The 23,367-nt window shown below is 37.9% G+C and overlaps 1 protein-coding gene across 1 annotated transcript; it reads right to left on the bottom strand.

The window, feature by feature from the left end:
- Window positions 1-1,921: 1,921 nt before the first annotated feature.
- On the bottom strand, window positions 1,922-23,367 carry LOC123498810 (aarF domain-containing protein kinase 1-like). Its single transcript, XM_045246234.1, has 11 exons — window positions 22,700-23,367; window positions 21,008-21,134; window positions 20,458-20,547; window positions 20,056-20,121; window positions 19,547-19,684; window positions 18,656-18,814; window positions 15,180-15,338; window positions 6,875-7,138; window positions 6,004-6,201; window positions 3,999-4,141; window positions 1,922-2,780 (listed from the first exon to the last, which is right to left on the bottom strand). Exons 2-11 carry the CDS (start codon window positions 21,131-21,133, stop codon window positions 2,558-2,560), a joined length of 1,566 nt encoding a protein of 521 aa, XP_045102169.1. The 5' UTR covers window position 21,134; window positions 22,700-23,367; the 3' UTR covers window positions 1,922-2,557.

Here is a 23,367-nt window from a genome sequence, read left to right as displayed (position 1 = left end):
TCACATTAAACATTAAATAGGTTAATTCCTATTTTACACGAACTTTTATCGTAGCGCACCTCTCTTTTCTTTTGTTTCTTTTCCTTTTTTTCCACGTATTGTCCATAGTTGATATATTTTATCATCTCTCAAATATCTCCAGTTGCTCCTACATCTTTTCGATGCATAATTCGTTCTTAGTCTCTACTTAATCACATCTCGATAACTCGATCCCCCAACTTTCTCTCTTGGTTCTGCCATAATCAGGGCCGTTTCTAGCTATAGGCGGACAAGGCGATTGCCTAGGGCCCGCAAGCCACCAGGGGGCCCCCGGGTAGCTTGGAAAATTTAAATTTCCTAAGTCACCCAGGGGCTCCGACGAAAAATTGAAATCTAGGGCCCCCCCAAACAGCATCTTGCCTAGGGCCCCCACAAAGCTAGAAACGGCCCTGGCCATAATCCATTTCAACACCGTAACTTCCGTCCAAGCATATCTGTATCTATATAGCTATCCCACAAGACAGTCCCATATACTTAAATAATACATGAACAGAAGCAATATATACGTATATGGTCTGGCTTCACATCATGACATCACTGCAAACACTACTTCCTGAACCACATTCTTCAGATATCAGTCATCACTAGTCAGTCACCAATACAAGAACGAAGGCGTCACCACCACTAGCACTGCAACAGTCAGCATCACCACCACCAGAGGAGAGGTAAGGCGAGGTTCACGGATCATAGCATCATGTCGTGACTCGTCCAGATATTATGCTACGATTCGTGTGTCCTGCCTGCCACGCCACGCCATGATCCGACACGCCCAGCGCAGTGCAGCCAGCAGCCCATTGTCCACCAGTGCACCACACTTGTATTAACACTTCTTAATTGCTTACGTCATGGTTGAAGCTTCTAAATTGTTCAGGACAACTATGAAGCTTCTGTATTGATAGAAAAAAAAAATTCACTATTAAGAAATATAATTTAGTAACAAGTCTTTATATATATATATATATATATATATATATATATATATATATATATATATATATATATATATATATATATATACACACACACACACACACACACACTGTTACGAAAGGGACAGGGATGGCGGAAAGGATGAGGATGGCGCAACAGCGGTTTGTAAGTTGTTCATAACAGGTATTTGAAGCTTCTAAATCAATGGTTCACAAACTGTGGGCCATGGGCAGTGGGTAGACAGCCAGTGGAGATAACTTACAGGATTTGCTAGTGGTTTATATACAGACCTAATGAATGTAGGACTGTAGTCACTGTAGTCATGGGCTATGCTCAGCAGTGTGCGGTGTGCCATGGACAAGTATCCTGTATATAAAGTGGGTAACGACCAGAAAAAAAAGTTTGGGAGCCACTGTTCTAAACTGATTAAGACAGGTATTTGAAAGTTGAAACTTCCCATTACTAATGGGAAACATTTAAACTAGTATTAAAAAATAATAAATAAATAAATAATAATAGTAATAGTAGTAGTAGTAGTAGTAGTAGTAGTAGTAGTAGTAGTAGTAGTAGTAGTAGTAGTAGTAATAATAATAATAATAATAATAATAATAATAATAATAATAATAATAATAATAATAATTAGTAAAATAAATAAAAATGAACAAATAAAAGAAACAATCACAAAATAACTTTTTTGAAATTAGTTTGAAAAAAATTCTTCAAATTGTCAAATATTTCGTGAATTTATATATATATATATATATATATATATATATATATATATATATATATATATATATATATATATATATATATATATATATATAAACTGTAAAGAACATCCATTCCCTCTACTGTCATCATTACTATTACATACTACTATTCTCATTTCATTACTATGCGTTACTACTACTAGTACTAATTATTACTTAAGGTAAGCAATACAGTACCATTGTATTTTAATTCCTGTATTCCCATGAGATAAAGGATATTGAAATATTACTGTTTTAGAATTACGAGTATTCAACTAGATTATGTTAATAAAAATCTAGTTTAAATGCTGTCATGTATTGGTCAAAATGTACAAAATTATGTATTCTCTCTCTCTCTCTCTCTCTCTCTCTCTCTCTCTCTCTACCAATAAACTAACATTAATCTCACATTGTTCTGTAATTTGTGATACCAGAATTAATTAATAAATTTACAGAAGACTGACCATATACATTGGTAACATTGCACCCATGAATCTGATGGAACCCAGACAGTGCAGAGGATGGAGGGAGTGAGTCATGTGGAGTGCCTAGAGAGAACACATACACTACACCGGGGGAAGCCTGTATGGTATTACCTGAGAACAATAGACCAACAAAGCACCTCTCACACACTCTCTCTCTATCCCTGCACATATAAATAACTAATACTAAAAGTCATCACCCTTATTTACAACCATTACCAAGTCACTATGTACAGTACAGCAAGTTCAACAATACCCCAAGCTAAACACATCAACAAAAATAAAAAAAAAATAATACTGAACCAAACATAAGCCAACCCTACAAACAATGGCACGTAAACCTGCTTATAAGGGTCACATTTGGGGAAGGACTTGACCTGACCCTTGGAGGAAGTACTTGACTGGCCCGGACTGTAGGAGGTATAAGTAGAGGGCGTAGAGGGAGACCCGTAGTTGTGCCCAGGCCTCAGACAGACTGACTCTCGCCCTGCACAGCCTGGAGCCGTCACAGAGGGAGCGGCGGTGATCAAACAGGGAGTGGATGCAGCAATGCGACATTGTGATGAAGGAACGCATGCTGTGGGGAGAGAAAGAGGGTGTGTGTAAGGAAGGAAGGAAGGAAGGAAGGAAGAAGGAAGGAGAGAGAGAGAGAGAGAGAGAGAGAGAGAGAGAGAGAGAGAGAGAGAGAGAGAGAGAGAGAGAGAGAGAGAGAGAGAGAGAGAGAGAGAGAGAGAATAAATACGATTCTGGTCAGATGTAAAGTACTATGCTGTACTGACTTCCTAGCTCTGTGTTCTTGCATTTTCTTCAATCTTAAGTCTCCTAACATGATGAAATTTTAGTTGTCAGATTTCCTAGAGAGACTACATGCAGATTTTATGACTGAGGAAATCAATTATCAGTTTCTTATGGAGATTGCCTGATAATTAAAAAATACTAGGAGTAAGAGGGTGTGTGTAAGGAAGGAAGGAAGGAAGGAAGGAAGGAAGGAAGGAGAGAGAGAGAGAGAGAGAGAGAGAGAGAGAGAGAGAGAGAGAGAGAGAGAGAGAGAGAGAGAGAATAAATACGATTCTGGTCAGATGTAAAGTACTATGCTGTACTGACTTCCTAGCTCTGTGTTCTTGCATTTTCTTCAATCTCAAGTCTCCTAACATGATGAAATTTTAGTTGTCAGATTTCCTAGAGACTACATGCAGATTTTATGACTGAGGAAATCAATTATCAGTTTCTTATGGAGATTGCCTGATAATTAAAAATACTAGGAGTAAGAGGAAACAGTGAAGAAATTAAACAGTAAAGTAACAAACTCTTGACCATTACTACATCACAAAACACTTAGATTACTGACAAAGAGTAGGAGACTAACTTGCTATGACTACATCAACTAGCTATTTCAATTCTGAAAAAAAAAACAAAAAAAAAACACATATGACATCTTCCTCATACCCTTATTCTGTCCAACTCTTTAATGCAAGAATTAACCAATACTCTCAATCGTTCATACCTTTCTCTGGTAAACTCTGGAAGTCCCTGCCTGCTAATGTATTTCCATTTTCCCATGACTTGACTTCTTTTGAGAGGGAAATTTCAAGATCCCAGACATTTGGCTAATTCTATTTAAATCATCAAGGACATTCCAAGTGGGTCTTTTTTCTAATCTTTTGTTGCCCTTGGCCAGCTTCCCCTCTTGCATAAAAATAAAAGAAAGAACAAACTTCCAACCACTACAACACAAAACATTTAAAATGCTGTAAAGGAATGGGAGATTAACTTGCCTGTTTCTCATCCAACTCACCTCTTGTGTGTGTCGAGGGAGAACTCAATGCCACGCAGCAGGTCATTGGTCTTGAAGATAAGAAGCATCTGGCGAGGAACACGGCTTAACACTGCTGAGATCTCTGGGAGGTACTTTGCTGCATCTGCCTTAATCTCGTCTTGCTGTGTGGAGAGGGAAGCAAGAATGTCTTCACTGGTGCTATAATTACATGGGGACTACCACATGCATAATCTAATGAAAGCATGTAATATTAAATGAATTTATGGATGGGACTGCTAAATGGAAATACAGTAAACCCTCACTATATTGGATCAATTGTGGAGAACTCCTTGTCAAAATACAGTGGAGACTCAATACTCAAACTTTTCAATATTCTAACGCAAAAGTTCGATTTAATACTAAAAAAAATACCTCATAGTCGAACGTCCACACCCGTGGTTGTAAACAAAGGCTCCCTGGCGTCCCCCTTCCCCCTCCGCCGGTTGTGACTTGTGTTGCCACAGTCAGCAGAATAACATTCTCCTGCATTCTATCTGTAGTTTTTCACTTAGAAACTTATATTAACACCAAACGCTTATTAGTGGTGAAAATATCTTGCAATCAAATGGCCGCACATTTGGTCATATACAAACAAAGCTCTGTTATCTCCTTTCTCGCAGCTGCCGCTGTACTGTTCTGATACCATATTACTGGTAATACCAGTGTACCAATGCTAGTGCCGCAGTCTTGAGAAAAACAACATTCTGCTTTCTGCCGGTAGTTTTTCATTTAGAAACTTATGATAGGACCAAAGAGGCTTATTAGTGGTATAAATAAGGAATCTGATGAGAGTGCAAGTGTTAGTGAGCCACAGCCCTCCACTAGTGGATTCACAGGAATCACACCAGAAGAAACTTTACAAAGACGTTTTCATGGATTGTGACTCATCTTCCGGCGGTCTCTCTCCTCCTCCCCACCCTTCTCCCCTCCTCTTCTAAGTTATCCATCACCAGCCTTCACTTATGGCAGGTATAAATCAAAATTGTAAAAAAAATTACATTGAAATTTTTATAAACTTGAGGTTTTGCTAAGATTAGAATGAATTACTTGATTTATAGGTATCAACAGTCAAACTTTTTAATACTTGAACAGGCATTTGGAACAAATTAAGTTTGAATATTGACTCTCCACTGTATCTGAAAATCCAAAAAATCAAATGTCTGGCTGCCTCCCTCATATAGCAGCAAGCATTCAATATAGTATATAAAGAAACTGCTTGCTATATGAAGCCTATTGTGCACACATAAGTATGTACTATGCATCGTGTACAACACTTTTCATCATTCAAACACGTATTATATACATATACTACAGAAACAGTAGTACAATTCCCTATGTATTTCTGTACAGTTACTTCCATGCATTGCCTTCAAAAATTTACACAAATGCAGACTGAGTCACCCCCCCATGCACAGGGAATGCGTGCAGTTAGGGGAGCGTGGGTGCCTAGTTGGTGAGAAACTGTACTGGACACTTGCCACTTATATCGCTGCAAATCCGATCTAGACAAAATTAAACTAGTGGCTATATAGGGTCCAAAATAGCCGATATCTGACTTATAAGTGTCCGATATAGTGAAAATTTATTGTAGGTAGGCATGTTTCATGAAGAGAGTGCTATGTGTAGGCCTGATGCCTTCTTGCAGCTTCCCTTATTATCTCATGTTCTTGATGAATCTCTCAGTTACAGCAATACGAGAGAGAGAGAGAGAGAGAGAGAGAGAGAGAGAGAGAGAGAGAGAGAGAGAGAGAGAGAGAGAGAGAGAGAGAGAGAGAGAGAGAGAGAGAGAGAAGAGAAGAGAGAGAGAGAGAGAGAGAAAAGAGAAGAGAGAAAAGAGAAGAGAGAAAAGAGAAGAGAGAAAAGAAGAGAAGAGAAGAGAATGAGAAAAGAAGAAAAAGAGGAAAAAGAGAAAGAGAGCTAAACTCAGACCAAAAAACAAAGGAAACAAAAAAGAACCACTCACAATACCAAAAACATCTCTCACCTCCTCAGATGTGCGTGCTTTTTTATCAATGCCCTTAGAGATGGAGTCCCAGGAGCGCCCCGTCACCATGCAGGCAAACAGGCCGTACAGCTCCCCCACGCCCAGCTGATTGCCATGACGCTGGATGGCCTCCAGGTCCGCATCCAGGATACTGAGCCAGAGCTTGCTGTATGTGAGCCGGAAGTCATTTGTCAGGTTCTGCAAGAAGAAACAAGGTCATGGCAGGTGAGGCTGTGTAAAGCTGGCAGTGGTAGGTGAGGTTTATAAATAGATCTCTAGCAGCTTCCCTTATTTTCATTGCCTAATGTAAAGCTGGTGATGATGGGTAACGTTATAGAAAATTAGTTGTAGAGGAGGTATGAGAAATTGGTGATGCTACATGAGATTATATAAAATTGGTAACTGAAATATGAAGAGGCAGAGGTAAACCAGTATCTGCTGCTCAACCTTGCTATGGAAGTATTGTGGCCAGCTGTACTAAGCTTAAGATCATAGAGTATGGTCCACAAAACTCTCCTTTACCACTAGGAATCAATGAGAACATGAAAGTGAATGAGTGGTGTGTATGAGTGTGTGGTCCATACTATAAAATGTTTTGTTCTCTTAGGAATAAATACATACTTCCAGAGGCCAGTGAGGTTAGTAAGGTTCTTATGATTTTCTCCCAATGATGCTGCAGAATCTTTAAACATCTATCACTAACATCAAGAAAACATTTTTAAAAAATGAATCACTTTTCCTAATGTTTATTACAAAATTATTAAAATATAATGTGGTATCATTAAAAAATAAATCTTATATCCATCATCTAATTACCAGCAATAACTGAAAATTGATGAAAATAATTCTATATCCTTGACTAAAAACTCACTGTGTAGAGACCATGATCCAACAACACAATCTGAGCACCCTTGCCATTCCCAGCCTGCACAAGCACATTGCCTGGGTGAGGGTCACAGTGCACGTAACCATTGACGAAGATCATCTCTGAGTATAGGCGGCCAATCTTCTCAGAGACGTCATGGGTGTTGATGCCATGGGTCAACATGTAGGAACGGTCATTCACCTGCCCTCCCTCACAGAACTCCATGGTCAAGACTCGCTCTGTGGTAAGGGGCCACTCCACCTTTGGGATCTGGATTAGAGATGAAGGTGCTTGAGTGCCTACTGCATTATCATTTGATCTAATGTTTGTCTTAGTTATTGTGTCTGTAGTGGTAAATGAAGACATCCTGGCTAAGAATATATGGGTGAATGTAAAATCTGTGTACTTACAGTTAAGCATTATAATTTCTAAACCTCTTCACTACGGCCAATACAAAAAACCCCAGCACTTTATCTGGGCTGGGAAGTGGTGGGGGATACCTGACTCAGAAGCAGAACTCTCTCTCTCCTCAACAGAAACAAGAATGATAATAGTAAGAGATATTTCATACAAGGTAGTATGTACTTTATGAAATAACCAATGTAAATTTTAGAGAGAGAAAAAAATATATATAGTTTGGCTGCTCTTGGCAATTTTCTGAAGATGACAAACAACAGAAAACAGCTGAAAGTAGATAACTTTTATGGTAAACTAATCATAATAAGTCTTATATTAGCATGTTGGTTCTGTAAAAAAATAATAAAATTATTGCCAGTAGGGTGCATTGGTATCTATCCTGGAATAAATTAATCATACTCCTTTGTAATAATGATTAAAGTCAAGTAAGCCATCGTATCATATATGACCTACATTCTGAAAGATCTCTTATACATCATTTTAGCAGAACGCAGCCATGGCACAGTATGCACATCTTATGATATATCACAAGCGTTATGAGGTTAAGCTTACTTACTGAATCAAGAATTATGAACAACAATAAGAGAAGAATACAATATATTCAAAGTGAGACTGTACTGTAGTATCGTGTGTGTGTGTGTGTGTGTGTATTTTACCTAATTGTATTTACCTAATTGTAACATACGGGAAAAGAGCTATGCTCGTGTTGTCCCGTCTCCATATCTATTAATGTCCAGCTTTTTCTTAAAATCATGAATATTCCTTGCGTTGACCACTTCCACGTCTAAACTATTCCATGCTTCCACCCTTCTATGAGGGAAGCTATATTTTTTCACATCTCTCCTATAAGTGGCCATTTTTAGTTTTTTCCCATGCCCTCTCGACATTCTTCCATTCCACATACACAGATCTTCCCTATCCATTTTTTCCATGCCAATCATCACTCTGTATATTGCTATCAGGTCTCCCCTTTCTCTTCTGTTTTCCAGGGTTGGAAGTTGCATTCTTTTCAGTCTGTCTTCATAAGTCAAATCTCTTAAGTCAGGCACCATTTTCGTTGCAGCCCTCTGTACTTTCTCTAGTTTCCTTATGTGTTTCTTTAAGTTCGAGCCCACTGTATTGTTGCATATTCAAGCCTCGGTCTTATCATTGCAGTAATTATTTTCTTCATCATTTCTTCATCTAGATATACGAACGCCACTCTTATGTTCCTCAATAAGTTCAATACTTCTCCAATTATTTTGTTTATATGTCTCTCTGGCGATAGGTCATTGGTAATTGTCACCCCAAGGTCTTTTTCTTCATGACTGGTTTTATGTCTTCATTTCCTATCTTGTACATACTCCTGATTCTTCTTTCACTCTTGCCAAACTCTATTTTCTTGCATTTTGTCGTGTTGAACTCCATTTGCCATGTACAGCTCCATTTCCATATTCTGTCCAAGTCTTCCTGGAGTAGTTCGCAATCTTTGTCACATCTCACTTTTCGTAACAATTTTGCATCGTCTGCAAATAGGCTCACATAACTGGACACCCCATCCACCATGTCATTTATGTAGACTGCGAACATTACTGGTGCCAACACTGATCCCTGTGGAACTCCACTCTCCACCAATCCCCATTCTGATGGTCTGTCCTTAATTATTGTTCTCATTTCTCTTCCTACCAAAAGTCTTCCATCCATTTTAGTAAACTGCCATGCACTCCTCCTACCATTTCAAGTTTCCAGATCAGTCTCTGGTGTGGTACCTTATCAAAGGCCTTTTTTAAATCCAGATATATTCCATCAGCCCAACCATCTCTTTCCTGTATTACATCTATCACCCTCGAATAGTAACATATCAGGTTTGTCGTGCATGAACGCCCTTTCCTAAAACCAAATTGACACTCACAAAGTATGTCATTTTTCTCCAAGAAGTCTGTCCATCTAGTCTTCACCACCCTCTCACACATCTTAGCTACCACACTTGTAAGTGACACTGGTCTATAGTTCAATGGGTCTCTCTTGTTACCTGATTTATAGATTGGGACAATGTTAGCTCTTTTCCAGTCTTGGGGCACTACACCTTCCCTTAATGAGGCATCAATTACTTCACAAACTTTTTCTGCCAATTGCTCCCTGCATTCTCTTAAAATCCATCCTGATACCCCATCAGGTCCCACAGCTTTTCTCACTTCTAAACTCCCCATCATGTTCTTGATCTCCTCCACAGTTACTTGAAACTCCTTCATAATCCCTTTCTGTTCCATTACCAGTGGTTTGTCAAAAGCAGTCTCCTTTGTGAATACCTTCCGAAAGCATCCATTCATAGCCTCTGCCATTTCCTGGGATCTTCACTGTATACTCCATTTACTTCTAAACTTTCAATACTTTCTCTATTTTTGATGTTGTTGTTCACATGTCTGTAAAAAGCCTTGGTTGGTCTTTACATTTATCAATTATATCCTTTTCTTGTTTCTTTCTTTCTTCTCTTCTAATCAACACATATTCATTTCTTGCTCTTTTGTAACTTTCCCACTGCTTAATCCGTCTTTTCCTTCTCCACCTCTTCCATGCATCCTCTTTTCTTGTTCTAGCCTTTTCACATCTATCGTTAAACCAGTCCTGCTTTCCAACTTCTCTATGTTGTCTTATTGGTACAAATTTTTCTCACCTTCTTTGTATATTTTTATAAATTCCTTCCACTTTTCATTTGCTCCTTAGCACTCTTGAATTTCATCCAATTTGTCTCTTGAAAGAATTTCTTTAGGTTTCCAAAATCTGTCTTGGCATAATTCCATCTTCCCACTTTATATTCTTCATTTCTTCTAGATTTCTCTTCGTCTATCACCTTGAACTCCAAAACTGCATGATCACTCTTTGCTAAAGGGCACTCCACCCTCATCTCCTCAATGACCATTGGCTCTGTACTAAAGACCAAGTCCAGTCTTGACGATGCTCCCTCTCCTCCAAACCTAGTATCTTCTTTGACCCACTGAGTTAACACATTTTCCATTGCCAGTGTCAATAGTGTATTTCCCATGTTGTCTCTGATCCTTCCATTGACCAGTCCTCCCAACACACCTCTTTACAATTAAAATCTCCCATCATTATAGTTCGTTCACAGCCACCCAACATTTCTTCCAGACATGTTCCTGTATCACTTATCATTTCTTCATATTCCTGTACTGACCATGCATTTGTCTTAGGTGGTACGTACACCACTATGTAGTGCCTCTTTTTCCTTCATTAGTTTCTGCTCTGATCTTTAGCACTTCTGCCTTTCCCATACCTTTTTCACTTGATCCACCTTTATATCTTTTTAACCAGCAACATCACTCCTCCTCCCATCTTACCTACTCTATTTCTTTTCCAAACGTTATATTTCCTTCTCCAACCTTCATCAGGTCTTCTCCTCTCTCAGTTTTGTTTCAGTAAGACCCACAATATCTGGGTTCTTGTCCCTCAAGTAATCGTTGAGTTCTAAAATCCCGATATCACTCCATTTATGTTGGAATACATTACATTTCGCTCATATGTAAGTTTCTTTAGTCCTTTCTTGCTGTACTTTTCTGGGTTATGAACCACTTCCTCAGTCTCATATCCAAGATTCTCCAGAAAAACTCTTTCTTCTCTCTTCTGTCCTCTCTTCATTTTTTTCAAAGCCTCCTTTCTCAACTCATTTAACATTTCTCTTTCCTTTTCACCGAGATCTCTTCTCAACCAAATCTTCCTTGTTGTTTCCTGCTGGGCTAGCCTCCATGACTTCTCCACCAATTCATCTACATCCTTTTGTGACTTAAGTTTGATTCTTATTGGCCTCATACCTTCTCTTGTGAACTTTCCAATTCTATGGAAGTCCTCTATTTCTTGTACTAGGTCTTTTCCTCCTCCTGCACCACATTAATGATATTATTTATCACCTTTTTATGTTTTTCTCTCTCCATTTTACTCGGTGTCTTATCCTCCTCCACACCAAATATCACCACACATCTCTTTTTGTCTACAGTTTCCCTCACCAATGTCTCATTTGACTTAATAACCTTCACCACTTTCTCAGCTATCTTCTCTTCTATGATCTGTTGATCTATAATTTCAGCAAGGCCCAAAGTTTTCTCCCCTGACTCTTTGATTTCCTTTTCCAGACTTGCAACTTTGTAATTTACCTCCTTTCTTTCCACTTCCTGACTTTTTTTCCATTCAGCCTGCTTCTCCATCACTTTTCCTAGAGATTCTCCACATTTTTCGCAATTCACTTTAATTAGCTTAACTTCCTCTTTCAGTGCTGCATTTTCCTTCTTCATATCGGCACAGTCTCTTTACATTGTCATAACTCGTTTCCAGGCCCTCATACTTTTCAAACAGTTTTTCAATTTTACCTTCTAACTCCAGAATTTTCTTCACATAAGTGCTCTTCTCCATTATTCCTTGAAACCCTGTGAAGTCTGATTCCTCTTTCGAGTTCACGGCCGCCATGTTGCGCAGACGTAAACAAACCAGCTGATGGCTCAAACGCAGGCTACAGTTTATATTTACCTTCACTGGACATTATTTTGCTAATCAACAGTTAACATGACTATATGGAGACGGGACAAACATTACCAGCTCCTTTCCCACCTTGGTTACTCTTAGGTAACTGTAGAATTATAGATGATTGCTCTGGAGCTCAGCGACCACCTCCGCCATCGACGATGTGTGTGTGTGTGTGTGTGTGTGTGTAAATATACAGGCAATTCTCGATTTACACGATAGATGCATTCCAAGTGGCATCATGTATATTAAAATTTGTGTAAAACAAACATGTAATTCTCATAAGAAACAAGAGATAATAGGGGGGATGCGGGATGTGGTCCAAAAGATTTTGTACAAAATACTCTATTCATTTGGTTAAATTAACATGTTTTTATTATTTATCATTCTAAATACTAGAAGTGTATTTTAATAAAAGTAAAGGGAAAAGCAAGAAATAATAAGAGAAAGCAAAAAATAATAAGAGAAAACAACAAAACAAAGAATACGTAAACACAACACTCACTGCATCACTGCCTTCACCACTCACACCACAGTCAGTCACCATCTCCCTCTGAGTTTTACCACTTTATCAAAAGTCCACTTATCAAAAATAACCCCACATGCAGAAGAAGATGAAGGACGTTTTGGGGCCATCTTGGTGAATTATAGGCAGATTGAAGAGATTCTCCATCTGTATTCAGTGCTGGCAGACTGCAAATGAGGCACGAGAAGAGTGGGAGCTGGATCCAAGATTCTTTAACAACGTCAGAGCAACCTCCTGCCGCGAAATGGCATCCATGAACGCTTGGAGGGACGGTAAAGAGGTTGCTATGAGGTTGCTGGGAAAACCACCTCTCGAGGTGGTGTTAATATTTTATATATGCATTTGTGTTCACAAAACAACATTTCTATTAGCTTTTTTACAAACCTCGTCAGCTGCAGTTTGAAATTGTGTCTGGCGCTCAGTTTAAAAATGCGGTTGGGCCAAATCGCGTATAAACAAACCGATCGCGCAAATTAAATTAATTAGAACATTTTTTGTCGCATTACAACAAAAAAGCGTAAATCAAACACAGGTAAATCGAGTTACCTATATATATATATATATATATATATATATATATATATATATATATATATATATATATATACATACATATATATACATACATGCATATATATACATATATACAGGCAACCCCCATTTAACGAAGGTTCACAAAACGAAATTTCGCTACAACGAAGGTTTCATTTTACTACCATCTGCTCGTTTAACGAACACCAAACTCGCTTTAATGGAGTTTTATCCAGGTAATTTTTTTCCAATTTTGAAAGCCCCACCATATCACGCAAGTTGACAGGCTTTTGAATACACCAGGAGCTGCTGGTACTAAGGCCTGCCTCTGGAAAAATCCTGGGACACCTATAGAATAAAGATAAAGATCAAGATCAAGCCTCTCGTAGACAACACGCGCAACACTCACTCCCCAGTCAAAACATAACAGCGTCAGCAGCAGCTTGTCTTCCCTAGCTCAACTTACCACCAAAACGCCTTGCAATTGGCCTAGTGTTCGTAAGAAGACCAGGAAGTCTCTTACTCTCCAAGTGAAGCTAGATATTATTCACAGACACAAGAGAGGCCAGAAAACTATGGCAGTGCTGGCCACCATCTTGACTCCATATTATACTGTCTCTATTTTCAATACAGCAGACTCTATTAAGAAGGCTGGTGAGACCATATCTTCCTTGCAAGCTAAAAGAACCACCTGAACTTGTGACTCTACAATGGATAAAATGGAAAGCCTTGTGGAAATGTGGTACATAAGTTTTGTATGCAGTACAATGATGCGCACTTTGTTTACATTCCACAGGTTGCCGGTTAGTGTCTTTCCCGTTTCATTCTTTCTCCCTTCATAAAGTTAAGATCATCAACATTATAAAGTTACGTATATACATACATTAGTATACATTATAATGACTTAAATTAAACTACCTAAATGTTTAACTTCATAATTTTTACTTTCATTAAACCTTTTACTATACTATGATGCACTCTCGCTTTGTTTACTCTCAATGGAAATTCAAATCAGGGGTTAAACTTGTTATAATCGGTTTAACGAAGTTTCACTTAACAGTGTTTTTAAACGTAACCCCTTCGTTAAACGGGGGTTATATATATATATATATATATATATATATATATATATATATATATATATATATATATATATATATATATATATATATACAGGCAACCCCCGCTTAACGAAGAGGTTATGTTCCTAAAAAACCCTTTGTTAAGCGAAACTTAGTTAAGCAAACCGATTATAACAAGTTTAACCCCTGACTTGAACTTCCATTGAGAGTAAACAAAGCGAGAGTGCATCATAGTACAATGAAAGGTTTAATAAAAGTAAAAATTATGAAGTTAAACATTTAGACAGTTTGATTTAAGTCATTATAATGTACACTAATGTATGTATCTACGTAACTTTATAATGTTGATGATCTTAAATTTATGAAGGAGGAGAGGAAACGGAAAACACTAACCGGACACCTGTGGAATGTAAACAAAGGGCGCATCATTGTATCACATACAAAACTTATGTACCACATTTCCACAGGGCTTTCCATTTTATCCATTGTAGTCACGAGTTCAGGTGGTTCTTTTAGCTTGCAAGGAAGATACAATTTCACCAGCCTTCTTAATAGAGTCTGCTGACTTGAAAATAGTAGAGACAGTAGATAGACTCAAGATGGTGGCGAGCAATGCTATTAGTTTTCTCGCCTCTCGTGTCTGTGAATAATATCCAGCTTCACTTCGAGAGTAAGAGACTTCCTGGTTTTCTTAGCAACGCTAGGCGACATTGCATGGCATTTTGGTGGTAAGTTGAGCGAGGGAAGACGAGCTGCTGCTGATGCTGTTAGTTTTGAACTTGGGTGGGGAGTGAGTGGTGTGCGTGTTCTCCACGAGAGGCGCTGGTGTATTCAAAAGCCTGTTGGCTTGCGTGATACGGTGGGTCTTTCACACTTGTAAAAAATTATCTGGATAAAACTTCGTTAAAGCGAGTTTGATGTTCGTTAAACAAGCAGATGGTAGTAAAATGAAACCTTCGTTGTAGCGAAATTTTGTTGTGTGAACCTTCGTCAAGCAGGGGTTGCCTGTATATAACTTAAACTGAGAGTAAACTGAGACAAAAAGGGAAAAAAGTTATGAATGGGACATTAATAGAATTAAGAAAACAATACCAGGAACAATAATAGGATCAACAACATAATAACTGGGAAAATAATGAACTCAAAGTACTATAACTGGGAGTAATAAAACTGACATTGCAATAACAGGGACAATAACTGAATTGACATTACAAGCCAGAGTGAGGTGAGGCAAAAGCATACGCACCTTTAGCCATGGCAGGTGGGAGAACTGGGCTGCTACTCTCTCAGCATTGTTGGCCTCTGTGGAGAAATTTAGTTCTGCAGGAAGGTTTTTTTTCATCTCCTCAACAAGCCACGTAAAGTCAAATTCCGGGAAGACCATAGTCACAGCTTGAACAAGGAGCTGCAAAACGAAAGAGTATGTTAGTGATGTTTAATGGTTAACCCAAACAATGTCATCCTTTTTCAGAAATAGGAGTCAAGGTAGGTTGCATTTTATTTGGATACTTTTTATTTACCCCATATAATTTAAAAAAAATAAATAAAAAAAAAATAATAAAAAAAAAAACTCACAATGTCAGACTAAGAAAGGGGAATTTTATATTTAATTTTTTTTATCTTTTTATTCTCTATTTTACATACACATTCCACAACTCATTAATGTGTGTAATAAATAAATACTTTTTTACTTCACAAACACCTACAGTGGTACTTCGACATACGATCGCCCTAACATATGATTTTTTTTATATACGACAAAAGATTTCATGTAATTTACACCTTGAAATACGACAATATTTTCAAGATACGATTAGCCACCGGTAAGTGGCGTAGTGATCGCTCGGCTACCCAGCTAACCCGAACATTCAGCCCACATTGTGTATCGTTGTTCATCCTTTGTGCATGTATGTGTCTGTGCTTCTCGGCAGTGTGTATTTTTTATTAACTTTTGTGATTCCAAAAGTAAAAGTTTGGCGAGAAACACAAAATAGCCTGTATTCACATACTGATTACACTTAGAAATTCAATAAACGAGTGATACAAATGGTTTTCTGCCCACAAACAACTAATCCTCTTTGCAATGCAAAAAAAAAACAGAAGTCTCTAGATGTCATGGTTACCAAAATATCACAGGTTGAATGAGGTAGTATCATCGGTTTATGTGGCCTTGCGTTCGATCGGGTTCAGCACCCTTGGCTAAAGCGAGAGAAAACGGCCCCCTTGTATCCTCTCTCTCTCTCTCTCTCTCTCTCTCTCTCTCTCTCTCTCTCTCTCCAGCTGTCACCTGTTCTGATACCACTCTCATTCAAAAGTTGTCTCCCAGTAACATGGTGAGAGACCTGAGGTATAGAAGTAAAGTAAGGCTCGCGGGAGAGGTGGCGGAATCAGACACAGTGAAATCATTTGCTACCACCCTCCATCGTTGGTGACACAGTGACGTAGAGCATATATTTACTCCTGCCCACAAGCAACTCTTCCTCTTTGCAATGCAAAAACCCAGAAGTCTCTAGATGTCATGGTTACCAAAATATCACAGGTTGAATGAGATAGTAACATCGGTTTACATGGCCTTGCGTCCGATCGGGTTTAGTGGCCTTGGCTAGAGCGCGAGAAAACGGGCCCCTTGTACTCTCTCTCTCTCTCCTGTTCTGATACCACTCTCATTCAAAAGTAACATGGCGAGAGACCCAAGGTATAGAAGTAAAGCATGCGAGAGAGGTGGCGCAACCAGACACAATGAAATCACTGTCGATCGCTCCTACCATTTATCGTTGGTGACACAGTGACATAGAGCATATGTTTACTCCTGATGAGTGTTGCCAGCTCACAAGCAAAGAAAACGGGAAGAAAATAACCAAAATATAGCCGTAAAAAGCCTAAACGTCTATCGACGTGCCCCATGCCTTGTGTGATGAACGTCTATCGATGTGTCCGGAGTTTTGCGGGTTAAGTTGTCATTTTGAGCAATATATTTTATTTATATCATGCATACAATAAACATCATATTTTTCTTATAATACATCTATATTTGGTTGGTATTTAAAGCATGTTATTTTTTTTTTTGGGGGGGGTGGGGTGTAAATTCATATCACAAGAACGAATTAATTGTATTTCCATTAATTTCTATGGGAAAAATTGATTTGATATACAATTTTTTTTATATACAACAATCGTCACGAACTAATTAAAATCGTATGTCGAAGTATCACTGTATATCTAAACAAGAATTGTTAGTTCAGGAAAATGGTTGGACACCCCACATCTCATGTGTGCTAAAATATGTATAGCCATTTTTTTATCCCTCTCCAATATAGTAGTTTTCTGCTTCATTTTATTGCTTTGATATTATATGCATAATGTATGCATCAGGAAAAAACAAAATAAAACCTAAATATGTTTCAATTCCCATTGAACATGCCACCAAAACGCCCTACAACCGGCTCTGCAATGTCGCCTAGCGTTGCTACGAAGACCAGGAAGTCTCTTACTCTCGAAGAGAAGCTGGATATTTTTCACAGACACGAGAGGCGAGAAAACTAATAGCATTGCTCGCCAACATGGCTTGACTCCATCTACTGTCTCTAATATTTTCAAGTTAGCAGACTCTATTAAGAAGGCTGGTGAGACTGTATCTTCCTTGCAAGCTAAAAGAACCACCTGAACTAATGACTCTGCAATGGATAAAATGGAAATCCTTGTGAAAATGTGGTACATAAGTTTTGTATATGGCACAATGATGTGCCCTTTGTTTACATTCCACGGGTTGTCGGCTAGCGTCTTTCCTGCTCCACTCTCCCTCCCTTCATAAATTTAAGATCATCAACATTATAAAGTTACTTACATACATACATTAGTGTACATTATAATGACTTAGTCTTAAATTAAACTGCTAAAATGTTTAATTTCATATCTTTTACTTTCATTAAACCTTTTGCTGTACTATGATGCACTCTTGCTTTGTTTACTCTCAATGGAAGTTCAAGTCAGGGGTCAAACTTGTTATAATTGGTTCACTTAATGAAAATTCGCTCAACGAACAGTTTTTTAGGAACGAAATTCATTCGTTAAGTGAGAGTTGCCTGTTGTGTATGTACTAAACACTGTATGGGTTAAGGGAATGTTTGAGTAGTTGGGTTGGAAGATATTTCTCAAGCAAAAAGGAAACTACTCAAGAAATTGAGAGTGCTAAAGCATATGAAAACAGAAGAGTGAGAATAATTGTGTGTTTGTAAAGATGAAATCTAGGCAGAGACATGTGAAAATTTTAATCATAAACATGGCTCTGTGTAGTTCTAAGGAGAAATAGTGAATGGGATAGGACTCATAGATAGACTAATATACCAAAAAGAGAGATACGCCAACATGTAGATAGAGGAACTGATATAATGACATAGACAGACATACAGCTAGGAAAAAGCAGAAAAGGAAAACACATTAACAGACACAGACAAACTGATATGCTGACAGATAAGTAAACAGACATACACCTATGAAAAAGCAGGCAAAAAAAAAAGAAACATAAAAGATGCTGATAAACTAAAAGACACATAAAATACCAGAAAGAAAGCTAGGGAAAAGCAGGCAAGGGAACACAAAAAACAATAGAATGGATGCTCGACAGATTGATATACTGACTGCAGATAGATACACAGACAGACAGACAGCCAACAATATGATACGTGTACTAAAAACATCTTTCTACCAGTTGCAGCGCCTCACCTCCATGCCCTTCATGTCCACCTTGGAGTGTGCCTTCACCAAGGGGTGCTGTACCTTCACTGCCACCTCTCGGCCATCTTTTAGTGTGGCACGGTGCACCTGGGCCAGTGATGCAGCTCCCAGTGGCCTCGGCTCAAACTCCACAAACAAATCTTCAGGCTAAGAAAGAGATACAGTAATATCAGCATTTCTCATGAGTCAAAGAGATTTCTAAATCACACACGTAGGGATTTAATTATTTTAACATCTATTACAATTTTCATCAAGAGGAATATTTTCATGGATGTATAACATGAGGAAAAAATGTTAGCAATAAGAAAAGAAAGAGAAGTAAATACATTAAAAATAATTGCAATAAACTTAAAAAAAGAAACAAAATGTCTTATTATATAGCATAATATTTTCCATGTACATATTGTTTCTTCAGCACCACATACTAGTACTTCAGAAATTATCCTCAAAGAGTGATACACAAATACTTAGACCTAGTAAATATTCCAAATGTCTGTGAACTATGAACTATGTGCTATGTATAATGACAAATCAATGCATAAGGACAGTTAAAAAAATGTCCATAGCAAACACTGTTTACTAAAAAGGATACAAGAGATATACTATAAAGAAAAAGAAGGGAGAAGTAGACTTACATATGGGTGGTGCTAAAATATTCTATATAATCAACTTTACAGAAATATGATGTAATAAATTCTTATATTGCCTTTAATCTTCAAAACTATGAAGCAAAGTGAGCTTAAAACAAGCAATATCTAAGGACTGTGAAGCAAAGTACAGCATCATACACATAATTAATAACACATAACAATCAAAACATAAAGAAAGCTGCAAGACATCAGGGCAAAAGAAAACAAAGAAAATGGACATACAAATCACCTTGCATTTGAGTTCCTCCTCCAACACTTGTTTGATATCCTCCAGGGGGGACTCAGGAGCCTTGGAGTGGAGTACCTTCATGGTATTCACATATTCCTGAGGCAGCAAGTATTCCAGAGAACCCAAGTGTTGGCCAACCTGAAGGACAAAGCTTACTCACCACCATCTTTACCATCTCCTTACTAACCCTCCCACAGTAATGCCTTCAGTACTTCACTTGTAAATAGAAAACCCAAGTAAGGAATAAACATAAAATGTAATAATTATTGAAAATGAAATCCATTGTATTGGAAATAAGGACTAATGTAGTAAGATCAAGATATTAATATGATAACATGTTTTTACAACATAAGCCATTATTTTTTCTCCTTAAATGCAATCTTCTTTAAAGAAAATGAAATAGAACTTGGGTCAAAATAAAACCAGCCATGTTTGAGGTCACTCTTATGGTGCTATAATTCAGCAGAAGAAAACCTATGGAAATAGTACTTGAAAAAGTGTCCTCTCACCTTGACAAAGGCACCTCCATTCACACAGCAGAGCTCCAGTAGCTTCTGAGCAGCACGAAGGTGTGCCTGTTGGAAAACCATAGGCTAATCAAGTACAGAAATATCTCTAAACCTAAGTCTCATACCACTCTTTCATATCCTTTCCCTTTAAGAACAACTTTTGAAACCTGCAGCCAAAGCAGTACACTAGGTTGCCAGCCATGCTTCCCTGCAATGAAGCCTTCCATTCTGTTTAAATGTTATTCAAACTTTCTTTAACAAAACAATACAATAGTACTTAAGTTATAACTTATGAAGCAAATTCCAATATAACCTTATATGAAACATAACTAAACACACTCACACACACTGGGAGAGACATCTCAATTACATCTAAGGCAACACAATCCATGGCATAATTACCTGAGACTTGGCAATACTGTATTCCTCTGAATTTGGAGTGATCTTCCCAGAGTACAGGGTGCTTTTATAGTCAGCAACAATCTTTGTCACCTATGAAGGACAAGCAAAAGTGAGAAATGTCAAGGAAATAAGTTTGATTACAAGTGTGGACACTTCATCAAAAGTATCCTGCATCTGGTATACAGGGTGGGGGACAGTCTTATTATGAAGAGCTAGAGGTAAACTAGTGTGCACTGCTTGGTCTTGATATGAATGTATGTGGTCAGCTGTGCTATGCCTCAGCTCTTGTGGTGTAGTATTGGGGTCTACTAGATTATTTTATCAAGGACCAATGGAACTTACAGTGTGAAAAATGTGTGCGTCTGATTGTCTGGGTAATGCCATGTGGGACTGCCAACCTGGTGTACAGATAGACTAGAGTGGAATATGATTACTGACTGACTTACTCAAAGGGGGAAATTGTATACATATAGACATGAAAACTTAATGACAGTCTAATATTCTTCCTAAATGGCACAATAGATCCAAGCCAAGCTGTACTATCTCTCACCGTCACTGCTGCCCGGCCAAACCTCACAGCACCAATGCCTGCAGTCTCCAGCTCATCAAAATTGTAGGTGACCACTCCACTGCCCACCCCAAGAAGGCCTAGTCGGACAAGATTCCTGTATACCATTCTGCAAAAAGAAAAAAAAAAAAAAAAAAAAAAACATAATATTTTACTAATATTGGAAATTACCAATATCATTATTATTGCCATTTGCATTTCTTATTATCTGACTCCTTTCAATCTTTATATATACATAAATGTCTACTCTAACTTACTCTAAATAATACAGATGGGAAATTTTTTACTTTCAAAAGAACATAATAAAAATAAGGGAAGCTGCAAGATGCCGTCAAGCAAATACAAGGTACTCCTTGTATGAAACATAATTATACTTCCATCTATCATTCTTACCAATAACCTTCATCAAATCTTTTAAAGTTAACAATAGAAATCTGATCAATGTCCCATTCTTATTACTATACAATCTAGCTTGAATAAGGTTGAATGGATTGTTTCTTGTACTATCCCAATTATTGATCCTGAAAATTTTGCTGGACAGATGTGAGAACTAGAAATGACCAAGCACCACAACTATGCAGTAAAATTTTGTTCTAAACAGTAGTGCCTCAACTTAAAGAGTTCAATTCATTCCATGACAGAACTCATAACTTGGCATACCTATTGTATCTCAAATAAATTTTACCCATTGAATCTAATTGAAAATGCCATTAAAAAAAAAAAAAAAAAAAAATAATAATAATAATAACAAATATTGTATAAAAATATATTAGTAAACTATAAGAAAGAAGAATACAAAGAAATAAACTGGTTTCATAAACTGTACTTACCTTGGAGATCAAACATCTTCAAAAACAAGAGGATAATGATGGAGGTGGAGGTAAGCTTAAAACCCATGGTCAAATACAAGAAATTTTGCTAAATAACTGGATAAAAGCACAAAACATTACCACACCACAAGAAATGCTTCCAATGTGAAAAAATAAATAAACTGAATGCACTGGACGCAGGATGCTTGGTGGATGTGGTGTTTGCTTCGCTAACTAACAGCGGCATAACTCAGATTTTGGCTCACAAGTCAAAGTGAAAATTTGGCCGAGTGACAGCTTATATCTCAGATTATTTGTATATAAAAGCACTCATAAGTCAAGGTTCTACTGTACTAGTATGCAACTAAATAACATAATGAAAATCACCAATCTCCTTTACCTTTTTCCCTTCCCATAAGAACCTTTAAAATCTTGAGGGAAGCTGGTATTTTTAGGGGTTAGTGGGGACATAAAAAATCACCCAAATTTTATAGGCATAACATGACATAATTCAACATAGCTTATAATTTAATGAATATCAAACAGCTATTATTATTTCGCCATGCATTCTTAATGTGTAAGAAGGAAGCCACAAGCCAGTTGATAACATCCTAACGTTAAATATATTAGTTATCTGGTTTTATGAATTACCTAGTTACATGCATTATCAGTAATAGGAATTGCCCAGGCGGAACGAATGGGAACAGCGGTTTTGCTTTTTCACCACAAAACCTATTATAGACTGCAGTCACATTAATCCGTTACATAAATAACTTAGTTATATCAAATAAATTCCATGCATCTTATAACTAGCATTACACAGCACCTGGCGGGAGGGTTGCTCGGCACACAATTCAGGACTCACCTTTCCTCAGGTATTTCCGCCGCTAATTACCGACTCTGGGCAGCATTCATCAACTTCTTCGCCTCCAGGGATCTTGCCTTCTCACCTTCACCTGGGGTCCCACAGAGGAAGGCTTGATAAGGTCATGCAACGCCATCCAGTGCAGGTGTCATGCAAGCTGACTCCTAGATGTGGATAACTGTAAATAGTGTCAGCTGGCAGGCTGGAAATTCGTCTGCTGTGGCTGTTGGAATATACTCTACGTTCAACGGTGCTCTTATTGTGCCCCTTGCATTGATTATTGTGTGTCTATGGATGTCTTGTATGTAGAGAAAACTGTATCTCTCAAGGTTTGGTTAAGGTAGTGTTTTGCAGCTACACACTGCCTAGAACGAAACGTGACATAACTGATGATGTAACAATTGTACCATAGAGGCATAGACTGCATTGTGTAACTTGGCTAAGTGTATTCTTCAGTGTATACATTTGTCTATGGTTGTGCAAAGAAAACTTAAAGTCTTGAAGTTTTCCTTAGGCGGCATTTTGCAGCTTCAAATTACAGGGTACATGATAAAGCAGGTGATGTAACAACGTGTGGCCTTCGTGACTTGTGTAAACACTTGGCGAGGTGTATGTTAGGCCTATGTTCGCCTTGTTGAGTTCTGTGCTTGGGTGTATAGTACTTCATT

Source organism: Portunus trituberculatus, chromosome 48 (genome assembly GCF_017591435.1).
Source record: "Portunus trituberculatus isolate SZX2019 chromosome 48, ASM1759143v1, whole genome shotgun sequence".
NCBI classification, from domain to species: domain Eukaryota; kingdom Metazoa; phylum Arthropoda; class Malacostraca; order Decapoda; family Portunidae; genus Portunus; species Portunus trituberculatus.
This window is presented reverse-complemented; position numbering and strand designations above follow the sequence as displayed.